A 15,585-nucleotide genomic window follows, 5' to 3' on the forward strand; every position below is an offset into this window, starting at 1 on the left:
TCAAAGAAATTATAGGGAAAGGATCTTAATGAAACAATTGAATGTAGAATTTTAGGGATATTAAACTATCAATTAGGCATAAAACCGAATGGATTGGAACAGGAAAGAAAAAATAGAAGCCAAGAAATATATCATTAAATATAGAATACAAATTCTATAATATTTGGAGAACTCCGGGGTAATTATTTACTAAAGGTCTAGCTTTAGGGTCAAGAGAATATAGAAGAGGTTGGCAGGTTACAGCTGCCTGTCTCCCTACCAAAAGGCATGCTTTTGTGATGGATGAGAGTGTGGGGAGGTTAGACTTGTATTTGAGTTTCAGCTCTGCCTGCCACTTAATAGCTGTGTGACTTGGGCAACTTTCTTAATCTCTTAAAAGCTTCAGCTTCTTAATCTTAAGGTTGGTGATATTAGTATCTACCCAATAAGGTCATCTGAAGATTAAATAAGATGCATGCTTGTAAAGCATTGAACATGATACAAGACTCTTGAGTATTATTTTAAATATCTATTAATCGCCTATTAAACCTAAACTCGCAAATTTTCTTTTTATAGTATGCCCAGTCTCTCAGGTGTGGTGTGTTAGGGTGCTTGCATCAGAACTACCTAGGATGCATCCTGGATTCTGCACAAAACCCACAATCCAGATCTCTGAGCTGGCTGGTAATCTGCATTTGTAGCGGCCCCGAAGTCAGAGAATCTCTCAGTAAATGATCCCATGGCGCATGACTTAGTCTAGTCCACTGAGACACGCCTTCACGGTGTCAAGACGTGTGAGCTGCACACCCTGTGTGCTGTGATCCCACCCAGAATCCTGGGACAGTAACACACATGCGATGGGATTGGAGAGCTCTAAGACCTCACCCCAGATCTACAAATAGAACAATTATTTGGAACCTGGATTTGCTATATTAAAAAACGAAGTGAATAAATGTCAGCAAGAGCTGCTTGGTAGCATATGTTATGAATAAAACTGTAAATTTAATTTTTGTCTATTCCTTTTTAGAAAATTGCTATATTTTCAGTGATCCTGGTTTTGTCACTATATATGTGTGTGTGTGTGTGTGTGTCTATATATATATATAGTGTCTATATATATAGACAAAACCATATATATATAATACATACATGCATATGTAGACATAAACACACGCATACATACACATATATATGAATTCAAATAGGTCAATTTTACCAAAACTGCTTTTCTGAAGCTAGTGATAAGCCCAGTTGACATTGACTAATTTGACCTATTTTTCATTCAATACAAATAATACAAGCAATACAATTTGGTAACTACAACAGTATTCCTCTACATAGTGTATTGTGATTGATAATGGAAGAAGAAGGGTTCTGGTACTAATGTTCATTTGTTCTTTGATAAGGAGCTAGTTTTTGCTAGCTACCTAACAGATCCTTTGTTCTGGTATAGTTTTGATTCCTGGTTTCCTTGGATAGTCCTAAGTGCTATTGGTCCTTTTATTTAGCTCCACATAGTTCTGTTTGTTTTGTTTCACAGGGATCTGTCACTTGTTTTTCTTGGTCTTCATACCAGTAAAATGCCAGTTTTACACATTAAGTATGAATAATTTCAAGTTAAGTTTTGTTTCCCTGCAGTATGCTCTGTAAAATGCTGACTGCCAGTGCTGTAGTCCTTCTGTTCTCTTGTTGCTGAGTATTTATATCCAAAGTGCTGCTGTGAAGAAGAGTTTTACAAATTTTTTGACAAGGAGTAATTAAAGCAGGTTCTTACCCACCTTGTACATGGTCATAAGCCTTACCATTGACTGGTTATATTCTATGTAATACTGTGGAGCGTTCTTAATTCTCTATACGTCGCAGCAGTGCAGAGATTGTTTTTTAATCATTAGATTTTTATTTGGGATATATCCGAAGTGGATCTTGATATTGGATGCCATTTGAGGTATGGCATATGCACTGTAGAAGTAAAGGTGGGAATACCTAGTATCACAGAGTGTTTCTTGGGCACTTGCAGCAGTGAGTATGGGGTTTATAAACTAACGGGAGGTGACTCAGGCATGACTGTAGGGCATGTATTACTGAATTTACTTCTACTTGATGTGGTAGTATGGAATTAAAACAAAATTTTAACTAGTGGCAGAAAAAAATTGAACAGGCAGTCAGGAAGGTTCTACCCACCTCCCTGCTAACTGTGATTGGGCTTTGGGCAAATTTCTTAATTGTGTCTCAATTATAAAGAGGTAAGAATAGGACAACATATGTTATTTCCAAGTTCTGTCCTCTTAACTTTCACATGCTCAGATTAGTATCCTATAAGAGTATCATTTGACTCATTTTCAGAATAATTTGATTATGTGTTAAATTATTGTGTATGTGAAAATCTTTAAATAATGTTTCTTTAAAAGTTTTGAATTTAGCTTTTTAAGTAATTGAATAATTTCTTTTTTTAAAATGTGAAGGAAGTTTTGTCTTCATTTGAGAGGTTATAGAACCTTAACTTCTAAGGTTAAGGTTTTGAAACCCTATGAGTGTATAAACCCTATGAGTGTATAAACCATGTTTGTTTTTGTAAATAAAGTTCTAAACACAGCCATACCCATTCACTGACATTGCCTATGGTCGCTTCCTGACATAACAGTGGAATTGAGTAGCTGTGGTAGAGAATGCAAAACCTAAAATATTTATAATGTGGCCTTTAAATAGACAGGAAATAGAACCTTGCCAAGATACAAAGGATATCCTTATAAATCCCCAATTTATTCTTTAATAGTTTTTTTTACTTTTCTTTTAAAAAACAGCATTGCCAATACCATCTCCCCTTTTCTAGTTATTACAATTTATATCTTCTATAATAGCATCTTAAAAGTAATTCTTACTGTTAGCATAATTTATCCTTTGATTTCACAGGAAGATGAAAAATTTCTGACAGATTTGTTTGCACAACTAACAGATGAAGCAACAGATGAGGAAAAAAGACAAGAGTTGGTAAGAAATTTGATATTATGAAGGGCATGAAGCTAAAACAACATACCTTTTATAATTACTTACCTTTTTTCTTAATTTCAGGTTAACTTTTTAAAAGAATTTTGTGCATTCTCCCAAACGCTACAACCTCAAAACAGAGATGCTTTTTTCAAGACTTTGTCAAACATGGGTATATTACCAGCTTTAGAAGTCATCCTTGTAAGTTTATTTCTCCTTATACTTAATTCCCATTATATTTTTAATCCACAAAGTACTGTATCTTTTATGTAACATGCAACTATTTGATTATAGCCAATATTTAATATCAGTTGAGTATTAGATAAAGTTAAAAAGCTATAAAGTCCTAGTATTAGATAGCCTGTAACACAGTACTGAAAGGACACTCACAGGAGTTTTCCATATTTTTAATAATTTGTTAACTTTGCAGCCTATTCATTGAAATGTTAAAGTAGAAAAATAAATAGGAATAGAAAGTATAACTATCCATAGAACAAGAACTTTACATATGGCAGAATTTCCTTGACCTCCCTTTTTAAAACTATTATTATTTGTTAGATTTTGGATTTATATAGCTGCAAGTTTTGTGTTTTTATTATAGGAGAAATAAGTGTTTTTTATCTGCAGGGCATGGATGATACACAGGTGCGAAGTGCTGCTACTGATATATTCTCATACTTGGTTGAATATAATCCATCCATGGTACGAGAGTTTGTCATGCAGGAGGCACAACAGAATGATGATGTAAGTAAGAAGTTAACAGAGCAAAAAATAACCAACAAGGTAAATATTATTTGCGCTAATAGTAAGTATTTATACATGGGGAGCTTTAACTATATTTATTATTCATTTCTTAAAGATTTAAATAATTAATGTTTGAGAAAAGTATAGCCATAATATCATGACTTATTCTCCTAAATTTGCTCCTGTCTCAGTCTATAAATTGTCTTACAGCAGTTATTTGATAATGCTCAACTTAAATTTCTTTAAAAGTTTTTGAGATGAAAAAGCTTTTGAGATGAAGTTTCTTAATTCTGAAATTAACCTGCTGTGTTGTGTTGTTTAAATCATTTAGTCAATAAATTGTTCTTCTCTTTGTGGAATTATGAATAATTTCCCGAGGAAAACATTGGTTTTGTTAGGGAGAGAGTCTCAAAATCAATAAGAATGATGAGGCATGCACACACACCCTGTGTGTGTGTTACACATCTCCTGTAACACCTTTCAATTTCAGAGTCAGTTAGAGTGTATCCTGGTGATGTGAAAGGTGCTTCCAGAGTCTGTGGTACATGGTGTATCTGGAAGCACTAAGTGTGTGTGCTCTGTTTTCAGATAATTAAACCAATGATCCTGAGTTTTTACTTCCTCCTTCCCCTATAAAATCTTGAAAGTGCTTTGTTACTTAAAAATACTATCCTGCCCTGAATTCCTTCTTAAGGGATGAGGTAAAAAAGACATCTCTTAGAAAAAACATATATACAGAATTCCAGCTTATCGTATTTTTACAAAATAGAAAATACTTTTTACTTTTTAAAAAGATCTTAATGTGATGTCAAAATGAAGTGGAATGCCTAGAAACTTGTATATTTAATAATTTTACAAGAAAATTATAGTGTCAGGGTAGGTGCAGGAACTGCCAGGTTGAACTGTTTAATATTATATTTTGCTTTTATAAAATAGTCCTATCTTGAAAACCTAAATAAACATATAGGTTTTTTAAGGACTATTGTTGTTAGCCCTGTAAGCCACTAGTTGAGCACACGTCGGTGTACTTTATTCATGTGCTGTAGTCTTCTTGATTCCCAGTCTTGAACATCATTTCCATATACTGTCTGCATTTTCTCCTTGTCGGTCCTACTACTGCATATATAGGCATGAGCAGAGATTTTTCTCACTGAATCCCTCAGTTTTTATTTACTATATGAGCCACGAAAACCAATCATAGTAGAGCATCAGGAAAATTAACAGTCAGTTTTCTGTGTCATTTGGAATATCTATATATGTTCTCCTGTGTGCTCTCTAAATAACATAATCCTGTTTCCTCCAATTTGAGACATTTAGGTATCAGCTATTTTTTCCTTAAATTTATTTTAAATGGAAACTTTACATCATTTCCATAAATGGAGAACAGATACAGTTAGTATTTGCCATAAATAGAAGGAATCTATAGCAGTGAAGGAACAATAGTATAAATTCTAGCTAAACATTGTTTTAATCAAGGGGATTTAAAGATAATAGAGAAAGGAACTTCCTTTTTGTTTTGGTACTGTTTGTGTAATGTGCCTATACCATACTTAGGGAAACTGCTCACTATCCTATCCTATTAAGTCAGTCAAGTATTTGGTTTGCAGTTAACAAAATATAGGCGTAATGCAGTAGCATATGTCATAGTATGTATTCTTTCCATTCTCTCCTATAATAAGTGATCCTTATTATATGCATTTTTCTCAACAGGATATTTTGCTCATCAACCTCATCATAGAACATATGATTTGTGATACAGACCCTGAACTTGGAGGAGCAGTCCAGCTTATGGGCCTGCTTCGAACATTAGTTGATCCAGAAAACATGTTGGCTACTGCCAATGTAAGCCACGGGCATTTTTCTCTTTTTCATGCTAGTATAATTTTTATTGCGGGTAGGAACCAGTGCAGTTAAAGTTCATGAAAGTGTTTTTGATTCCTTAGAAAACAGAAAAGACTGAATTTCTGGGTTTCTTCTACAAGCACTGTATGCATGTCCTTACTGCTCCCTTACTGGCAAATACAACTGAAGACAAACCTAGCAAAGGTAAGATAATATAGTTTGGTAGTTAAGTTCTTTGTTCTTGAATTCTGAAACTCAAAAAGTTGGTGTTAATGTGTATTAGTCGCTCAGTCATTTCCAACTCTTTGTGACCCCATGGACTGTATGTAGCCTGCCAGGTTCCTCTGTTCATGGAATTCTCCAGGCAAGAATACTGGAGTCGGGTAGCCATTCCCTTCTCCAGGGGATCTTCCCAACCCAGGAAACAAACCCAGGTCTCCTGCATTGTAGGCAGATTGTTGACCACCTGAGCCACCAGGAGGTCTACTAATATATTTTCAAAACAGGTAATGTCAAGATAAATTTCTTTTTTTAAAATGTTATAATCAGACGTAGTAGAACTGTGAAAGAAGATACTAGAGATAATTTGTTGCCCTCAGAGTTTTAAAACAATTTTTTTGTTAAAGCAGTATTTGTTTAGTTTGTATCTACATATGTGAAACAAATGGAAGTAATTATTAGAGGATTGATTTTAAGTTATTTGTATTTCGGACGTGTAGATAGAGCAAAGCTTGTGCTCAGTATTAAACTTTTTTTTTTGGCACTGAGGATTATTCCAAGTTAGGATTATTTATTTCTGCATTTTATTCCTTTAGCCTGTGTGTGTGTGTGTGTGTGAGATTTAGAAAATAACAGTAGTTTTAGGGTCTACGTTGAGAAATTCCTTACTGAAGCTTTGACAATAAGTAATTTTGTCATATAAGTTAAATATGCTATATTGATAAATCATAATACCACTTAGAAAATAAATGTTAAATTTACACTTTTTTATGACTCTGGAAGTAAGTCTTAGGAACACAATATATAGTAGGTAAATCTTGAGGCTTCCTTCCAAACCTACATGTTTAGTTCACCAAACATTTATTGAGAGCCCTCTGTGGGAAAGGCACTGTGCTAATCTTTAGGGGTTAAATGAAGGAAATAAAAAAAAAATGTGTAAAATACTTTTGGAGGCTTGCTGCCTCGTGAGGAAGATAAACCAGTGATTAGACTATAATGCAGTGTGGACTCAGTAACATGGAGTAAAAGGAGGTACAAATCAAGCACACGAATCAAAGGAGCAGAGAGAGTGGTTCATTAAAGCTGGATGATGTCGGGTAGGACCTCCTGTGATATCTGCATCCGCTGAGGGACATGGTAAAAGACATTGTAGAGCATTCTCACGCTTGGGAATAAAGCAGATCTAATAGATTTGTATCCCAGTTGCCTTACTAAAAACATTTCACACCTGGGTCTTATGACACTAATACTTCAGAGTTGTTTAAATTAAATGTGAAAAAATGGAAAGCACAGTTCTTGGCACATGGGAGGCATTCAGTAAGTGTTAAGTTTCCTTTTCCCTAATTTGAACATATTTGGGTTAATAGAAAGGATTTTATTTGATTGAAATTTGGGGGAAAAATGAATATAAGCCATTAAGTATAATTGTGTTTTGTTCAGATGATTTTCAGACTGCCCAGTTGTTGGCATTGGTATTGGAATTGTTAACATTTTGTGTGGAGCACCATACCTACCACATAAAGAACTACATTATTAACAAGGACATCCTCCGGAGAGTGCTGGTTCTTATGGCCTCGAAGCATGCTTTCTTGGCATTGTGTAAGTGTTGCTTCTGCTGGATTACTTACTGTCTCTGTAATATTGTGTTATCTTTCAGTCTTGTTGCCTGAGAAGAAAAGATCACTGATTTCAGGAAACCTCAGTTCTAATACTAAACTACACTGATAACGTACTTTTGCTACATTTTGAGTGGTAATTTTCCTGATTCTTCTTTCAGTGTACAGTAAAGATCTTAGAGTATAGCTACAAAATATATTAAGGTATTATATTATTAAAATGACACCTTAAATCATTTTATTATCTTATTTATTTTTTACTTAATATATATGGCATGACAGTCACAAATTAGACACTCTTGTGAGACTAGAGTCTCACACTGTCCCAAAGAATATATTCATAATTTGGGAAACATAGCTAATAGCACTGAGTTTCCAAAACATGCGTTTTTTTCTAAGTTACAGACTGCCTAGCACAAATGTCTACAGATGGTCCATTCATTAATTCCACAAATGTTTTCCCCCTTGATTTACTGAGACATATTTGACATATTACATTGTGTTACCTCATATATTTTAGAGCAGGGGTAACAAACCACAGCTGTGGCCAAATCCAGTCCGTGGTCTGTTCTGCACAATTTGCAAGCTGAAAAAAATAGTTTTATGTTTTTAAAGCATTGTTGAAATAATAAAAAAAGCTACAGAGACCATATGTGCCCACAAAGCCTAGAATATGTATTCTGTAGACCTTTATGAGAAAGGTTTGTCAACTCTTAGAGCAACAACAGTCTTTTAACAAGGCTGTTCTAATTACATGTTTTTCAAAAATGGACTTTCACTGTATTCATAAGACCCTAGTTTACTGAAGTGAAACATGTTTCTGAATTATAAATTAATCTAGAATATTCTTGTAGCAGTCAGCCTTCTTTGGTAAGTTGGCACACCAATTTTAGGGTACACTAGAGGCTCAATAAGAGATGTTTGTTGGTAACTCTTTTGGTCTTTTGGTTTTTATGGGTAAGTTTGGTTTATAAACTTAACTTATATATAAACTTACTTATATATAAAATTATATATAAACTATATAAAGGCATTGTAATTAAAAAAAAAAAAGGCATTGTAATCATCCACTAGTTAGAGGCCTGAACATAAACATCTGTTTTTGCTATCTTTTTTTACTTTCATTTTAAATTACTTTGCTTGGGAATTCCCTGGTAATCCAGTGGTTGGGACTCCACACTTTCATTGCCAAGGGCATGGGTTCAATACCTGGTTGGGGAGTTATGATCCCAGAAGCCATGTGGTATGGCCAAAAAAAAAAAGGGTTTTGCTTAATTAATTTTAAAAATATGCTTAAATTTAAAAATGTTGTTATAAGGATACTCCTGATGTTAACTTACAGTGTCAACATTTTATCTTTAAAACAATATTAAAAATAGAAAGTTTAATGATTTTTTCTTAGAAGGAAACCTATCAGGGTGACAGTTGTTACAGCTGAATTATCTAGTATACATTCTGCAGTATGTACTGAGAACATATGTGGTCAGATCTTTTTAAGCCAAAAGGAATATAGTGCATATAAAGAAGGGCTTTTAAACTCATACTCATTTTCCTTATAAACCTATCACAGGAAAAGTGAGAGTCCCAAAGCAAGTTGAGGGGGAGTTAATAAACACCTCTTTGAATTGTTCTTTCACATCTGGAAGGTCTTATTTGAGTTTGGGAAAGGGAGTTTCAGCAGATGGGACAGAATGGAAAAACTGAATGAATAAATTAATTAGTTTTGTTTCAGTAAATTTAACACCTATTACCATGTTTTATTGATTCTAAGATATGTATTGATACTCATATTGGGTCTTAAAATTAATGACATGTTGTGATTAGTAGTTTTTTTGTTTTGTTTCCTTTGTAGTAGAAAAGGTTTTTAATCAGTGGCATCTTAGATTTGTTGAAGGATGGTACATACCTGGTATTAGGAAAAAGATGATTAAGACCTAGACTCAGCTGTCAGTTGGCTCAGAGTTCATTAGGAGGAGATAAAACCAAAACAACAGCATTATATCAAGGTGTTTTTGGATGTATAGTGAAAATGACTTACTCTACCTGAATGAATCTTGCAAAAATGAGTAAAATAAGTTGTGTCTTGATCATGAGAGAGGGTGACATTCTTGGTTGAATACATGATTCAGATGAACAAATGTTAAGTGTGATGTGTTAGTGGTTTGGTATAGGTGGAATATGTGAGTCAAGTGGAAGAGTGGCAGAAAAGGAAAGGCCTTTTCTTATAGGCCTTCATCTTGTTATTTTGCTTAGAGTACTGCAAAGAAAAATATCTCACGGTTTGATGAGAACTATGAGGAGAATCATGACTAATTAATGAGTCTGTATTATAGGAAACTAAGCATGCTCACAAAAATCTAAGTTTTGTTTTATTATTGTTAATATCTTCCAAACTAAGTTAGGCTATCATTGATTAAACCTTACCCTTTCTTAAATAATTCTCAGTGTGGCTCTTTCCAGGAATGAGAATGAGTAGCTTCTAAAAGAAGATGCCAGTCACTAGGAATGCATTCTTTAGAACTGTCTATACAGTAGGAATTTTTATCAAGAATTTCTAAAAGAGTTAGCATAAATTTGAGATTTAAGGTGTTTTCAGTCTTAGAATAAGTATATTGAAATATTAAGTATGGTTTGTTTGTTTTTTAAGGGAGGTTTTATAAGTAAATTTAGATGCCCCATTTGTAAAGACAGACATTGCTTACATTTTGAGGACTTTGCATTTTTTATATCTGCTGGTTCTTATTTTTTTCCTTATATTTAAAGACAACATAAATCTGTGGGTGAGAACAGCAATTCTTTTTTTTTTTTTTTTTTAGAACAGCAATTCTTACCTAGTCCTTATACATTAGATATGTTTGTGTGAGTATACACACATATACACACCAGTTTTATCAGTCTTGGCCTTTTCCAGATTCTTGAATTTTACACTGTAGCTTTTTAGCTCATACCTTTATGTTATCTGATTGTTTTTATTTAAAATATGAAAATTTATATGAAGAATGAAGTAAAGAAAATTTTCATGGTAGATGATAGTCAACTATCATTAGTTACATGTGAGGCAAAAAGTTTCAAACTTACATAAGATCTCATGTTGTATAAGGTAAGATTTATTATTTCAGAGATGATTAACACTGAGCGTTAAGAGATCCCTGGCATGCTGATACAGGTTAGAGATGTGAGTGGAAGCACAGTGCCACTTGTACATTGAAAACCTTCCAGCTGCGCTGATTGGACTTACCCCAAAAGCTTTCTCTACTCTCCTTTGAGCAGCTTGACTTCATAGAACTCACTGGTAAATTTTTAAAAGTAAGCTTTCATTCAAGAGCAAGAATAGTGTTTGGATATTTTTCATGCAAGTTTCTTTTTGGGGAGAGGTATGGGTGGAAATAACACAATTCTTAATATAAATACATAAGGGCAAATGAGGAACAAAACAAAAAAGCCCATTAGAATCATTCTATCCACCTTAGCAGTTTCTGAACAAAACTGCTTTTGAGATGGCAGTGGCACCATCTGCATACTCTGTCTTAGTGAATTCTAGGAAGGGAGTTCTTTTCACTTACCCAGGAAATGCATGCAGACCACGGGGTTTAGCTAGTGTGTGTTATGGTAGGACACAAGTCTCCAAAAAGCCTGCAAAGTTGGAGTAACAGTTTTTAAAATAATAACACTTGCCTTAATTACTAAAAGCTTAAAATTTGGCCTATTAGCATGAGTTCTGATTTTTATTCTGACAGATGGAACTGCCTAAGTTCCTCTGTCAAGCAACATGTTTAAAAAGGCTCTCAAAACTCATTGTTAGGCTTTGACTTATTATCACAAAGAAAGATGAAGCTTATTGTTTAAAATGTTTTATTTCACCATGCTTTTGTATTTGAAACTATTCAGTAGTTTAAAAATACTTTTAAACTATTTTGAACTCCCTGCCCAGTGTTTCTCTTTAGTAAGAGACACTCTTAAATAAGCTGGATTGTTAAGGCAGTTTATACTCAACTGTACCTAATTGGGCATTCACTTGTGGACCTCTTTTCTGCCAACTAAAGAAAAATTGAGCTGCTTTACTCCTCTGCCTTCCTACCCAGAAACCGTGTCAGCATGGTTGCCTGGCTACCTGCTCATGAAGGACTTGATTAATAACAAATTGGCAATTTAACGAGCCACTTCCATGATCTCCAAAGAAACCAAAATACAAACACAATATTTAATCTTGCCAACCGAAGACGATGTGACTGCATGAAGTGAGTATGCTTTTTTGAACTGTTTACAATAACTGGGGCATTAACTTACTGATAATTACATTTAGGTGAAGAGGGCTTTGTTAAAATCTAGCTGTCTGAGTATATTTGGATCTTGATGAATGGTGACTTAAGTAACTCCCCATACTTCAAGATGTAAATATACCTTTTAATCTGTAAGTTAAAGCCTAATTAATTGTAAAAAGGAAAACTAGGGAAAAAAAGCATACTCGCTGCAGCAAGCATAGAGGACCACATTTTAAAAGCATCCTCTAAATTGATTCCTAATCTATGGGAAGGCAAATTTGGGGTCCTACAGATTTCTGTGGGTTTATGGCATTTCTGCAAACACATCCAAATACAAACCAATGTAAACGCATTAACCCTGATACAAAATAATAAGAGTGTCCAAAAATAAGATCAAATTATAGAGTGGATTGCCCTAATATTTCTTCTATTGTTCTGAAGGTATATACAAAAGGTTACATTTGGAATTTTCTCATCTACAGTAGTATGATAGGTTAATTCATTTATTAGCCCAGTCTTATTTCTTACTTCAGATATAAAATACATCTTGGTAATTAGTAACTTAATTCCAGAATTTTTCTGGCTAAGACTTGCGTTCTATGATGACATACACTGCTTTTAGAATACATTTTTCTGATAACCCTTTTGTAATCTTTTAGGTTCATACTTCTGGAAGCAGTAACTTATTACTGCACGAAGAACTATGTTTATTAAATAGTTTTATTTGGGTAAATTTGTAATTCTAAAATAGGAAAATACGGTATGTGATTTGAACAACAATACCTCTGTGTTTCAGGTGCTCTTCGTTTTAAGAGAAAGATCATTGGATTAAAAGATGAGTTTTACAACCGCTACATAATGAAAAGTTTTTTATTTGAACCAGTAGTCAAAGCATTTCTCAACAATGGATCCCGCTACAATCTGATGAACTCTGCTATAATAGAAATGTTTGAATTTATTAGAGTGGTAGGTTCTATGCTTTTTAGTTAGAATTTTGATTTTGTTTGAGAAAATCTAATAAGCATTATTGTTATTTTGGCTTTTTTGAGATTGGAGAGAATTTTTGAAAGGAAACCAATGTTACCAAAAGCTTATGAGAGATTCAATTCCAACTAAGAAAAAAAATAATCTCTCTCAGCAGCTATGAATCCTTTATAGAATAGTTTGAAAACTGATATAATACTGTCATGTTGGTCATTTTAAGAAAGCGAAATTATAGTTGACATAGTATTTGGATGTGTTTTTATTTAGTTTTTAACTTTGAGGTTTTCTGGATTTTTCTTGACATTCCTCCGTATGTTTCTTAAGAGCAAAAACTTGATTCTTTGGTGATATAGTATGTTTGCAGTTCTCAAACACTGGTGTGTGTCTCAATTATCTGTGGCATGCTTTTTTTAAAAATTATGGTAGAATATACATAACAGAATTGGCCCTTTTAACCCTTTTTAAAGGGTGCAGTTCAGTGGCATTAAGTGCACTCACATTGTTTTGCAGTCATCACTGCCATCCATCTCTAGCACTGTTTTGTAGTGTGATTTTAAAATATATTTGCTCAGCCAAGACTTAACTGAATGAGAATCACCTAGGGTGGGACCTGGGCATTTACTTTGGAAAGAGCCATGGATAATTCTGAGGTGCACCAAAAGTTGGGGGATATGGAAGTAATGTTATGTCCATTTTCATTTGTCCCTAAGATTGGATAACAATTTTACGAAATTACTATTCTGGGAGAGTTTATGAGTTCACTGCAGTTAAGCCTCATATTTTGCTAAAATAACATTTTCCCTATCATTTTGTATTACAATTCTTTTTATAGGAAGATATAAAATCATTAACTGCTCATGTAGTTGAAAATTACTGGAAAGCACTGGAAGATGTAGATTATGTACAAACATTTAAAGGATTGAAACTGAGATTTGAACAACAAAGAGAAAGGCAAGATAATCCCAAACTTGACAGGTAGATTACCACATATTTGAACCTATTCAGGTTTATGGTGGCAGCTCTTTTTTGTTTGTGTATTATTTAGCTTGGCAAGGGAGGGGGAAATAAACAGAAGTTGTATTTTTTTCTAATGATCAATGTAAATGTTTTCCTGACAATGTTAGGTGGATATCAATATGACCTGTAGACCTATCTTAGGCATATATATCCAGTTAGACAATGCAAAAGAAAAGAAGCAAAACACTGATATGACAATAAGGCTATTTTTTGTGTCCAAAGTAAAATCAGATTATTAGCTTTTCTTTAATGTTACAAATTATTTTAATGAAATTGTGTAACTTTTTCCAAAATACCTGAATTCACATACTTGTGGTATATTTTAAAATATATAAATTAAGACTTATTAATTCCTAGTTTAGTAACTGATCTGTAACAGTACAATTTTGATAATAGGAATTTTGATTCCACTAATTAACACTAGATATGGTAGAGTGTAGTTTTTTGTTCTGTGCTGAGTCAAATCTGTTTTGGTTTTTTTTCCCCCACAGCCTCTATGTCTGTGAATCTATAATATTCCATTAATCTATTAAGACTGTAATATGGGACAATATTTGAAGACTAAAAAGTCTTTATAAGTCTGTTCATTTTACTTTCTTCTCTTTGCTCACAGTATGCGTTCCATTTTGAGGAATCATCGATATCGAAGAGATGCTAGAACACTAGAAGATGAAGAGGAGATGTGGTTCAACACAGATGAAGACGACATGGAAGATGGAGAAGCTGTAGTGTCTCCATCTGACAAAGCTAAGAATGATGATGACATTATGGATCCAATAAGTAAATTCATGGAGAGGAAGAAATGTATGTTGAAAAGATGGGCAGAGAAAAATGAAGGCTTTCTCACTCTAGGTTTATCCTTTTTTTCTTGACAGAGTGATTAGTATCTACTTTGTGTCACAACAGATTTTAAAAGACTTGGTTTTATAGACTTTGATTAAATAGCTCTGTTGTGAAGGTATTAGACTAAATTTCCTTCATCTGACTTGCGTATTTCAGGAAGGGTAGAACACTGAAGGTTTCCTTCCTTTTCTGGATAAGGGCGCTAAGTATTTTGCTAAGCTTTGTTCATAAACTGAATTTCAGTGTTGCTCTCTTGCAAAGGAGTAAGCTAGTTAATTATTGTGTTTTAGAGCCACCTCACTTGGAGGTATTTTAAAAGATGAGTACGGGTGACAACTATTGACAATATTCTCATTTTTAGTAAAAGAAAGTGAGGAAAAGGAGGTGCTTCTGAAAACGAATCTTTCTGGTCGGCAGAGCCCAAGTTTCAAGCTTTCCCTCTCTAGTGGAACAAAGACCACCCTCTCCAGCCAGTCACCTGCAGCAAATCTGCCTGGTTCTCCAGGGTCCCCTGGGTCCCCAGGGTCTCCAGGCTCTCCTGGATCCATCCCTAAAAGTACATCTCAGACGGCAGCTATTACTACCAAGGTATGTTTCAGCTTTCTCAACACTGATTGTCATGACTTGGACACCTTTCAGTTACTGTCTTTTGGAATTGATTTTAACATTTGCGAACTACAGAAAAATTCTCCCACCAGCAGCTGAGAGATTTCTGAAAGTTTTTACGACCCATATAGAAATTTGAGTATATTCTTATTTTGGCTATTTGCATTGTAGAATCTTAGGCTCATACTTGTATGTGTCAAAACATTTACAGAAATTTTAAAGTTTATTATTTTATCAATTTTCCCAATTAATACCCAGGAAAAGACTTCATGGGGAGAAAATAATTTAAATATCTGGATACTCCTTTTTTTTTTTTTTAAAGCAAGGTTTATGAAAAAGAATTAACTGTCTACTATCACAAACATTTCATTTAGGAAGGATCAAAATTTTACCACCAAAATATGGGATAAACATAATCTCTGAATAAAAACCAATTTTTTTGGCCACCTTATGTTTCCCTGGACTAAGTTAACACAGTGGCATTTGGA

At 33.9% G+C, this 15,585-nt stretch overlaps 2 protein-coding genes across 3 annotated transcripts in view; one reads left to right on the forward strand and one right to left on the reverse strand.

Annotated features, from left to right (window-relative positions):
* The window catches only part of LOC122454884, a 156,046-nt gene that overhangs the window by 112,264 nt on the left and 28,197 nt on the right, over positions 1–15,585 (reverse strand). The window lies entirely within an intron of this gene.
* PPP4R3A (protein phosphatase 4 regulatory subunit 3A) overlaps positions 1–15,585 on the forward strand; it is a 35,881-nt gene that overhangs the window by 18,336 nt on the left and 1,960 nt on the right. Inside the window, exons 5-14 of one of the 2 annotated variants that reach the window (XM_043489555.1) lie at positions 2,890–2,967; positions 3,049–3,165; positions 3,592–3,747; positions 5,419–5,550; positions 5,652–5,754; positions 7,210–7,368; positions 12,444–12,613; positions 13,464–13,606; positions 14,262–14,452; positions 14,853–15,079. In XM_043489555.1, the coding sequence (XP_043345490.1) occupies positions 2,890–2,967; positions 3,049–3,165; positions 3,592–3,747; positions 5,419–5,550; positions 5,652–5,754; positions 7,210–7,368; positions 12,444–12,613; positions 13,464–13,606; positions 14,262–14,452; positions 14,853–15,079 (1,476 nt within the window). The remainder of the gene's footprint in view (positions 1–2,889; positions 2,968–3,048; positions 3,166–3,591; positions 3,748–5,418; positions 5,551–5,651; positions 5,755–7,209; positions 7,369–12,443; positions 12,614–13,463; positions 13,607–14,261; positions 14,453–14,852; positions 15,080–15,585) is intronic. The other variant, XM_043489556.1, reaches the window with a different exon arrangement.

Source organism: Cervus canadensis, chromosome 17 (assembly GCF_019320065.1).
Source record: "Cervus canadensis isolate Bull #8, Minnesota chromosome 17, ASM1932006v1, whole genome shotgun sequence".
NCBI lineage: Eukaryota > Metazoa > Chordata > Mammalia > Artiodactyla > Cervidae > Cervus > Cervus canadensis.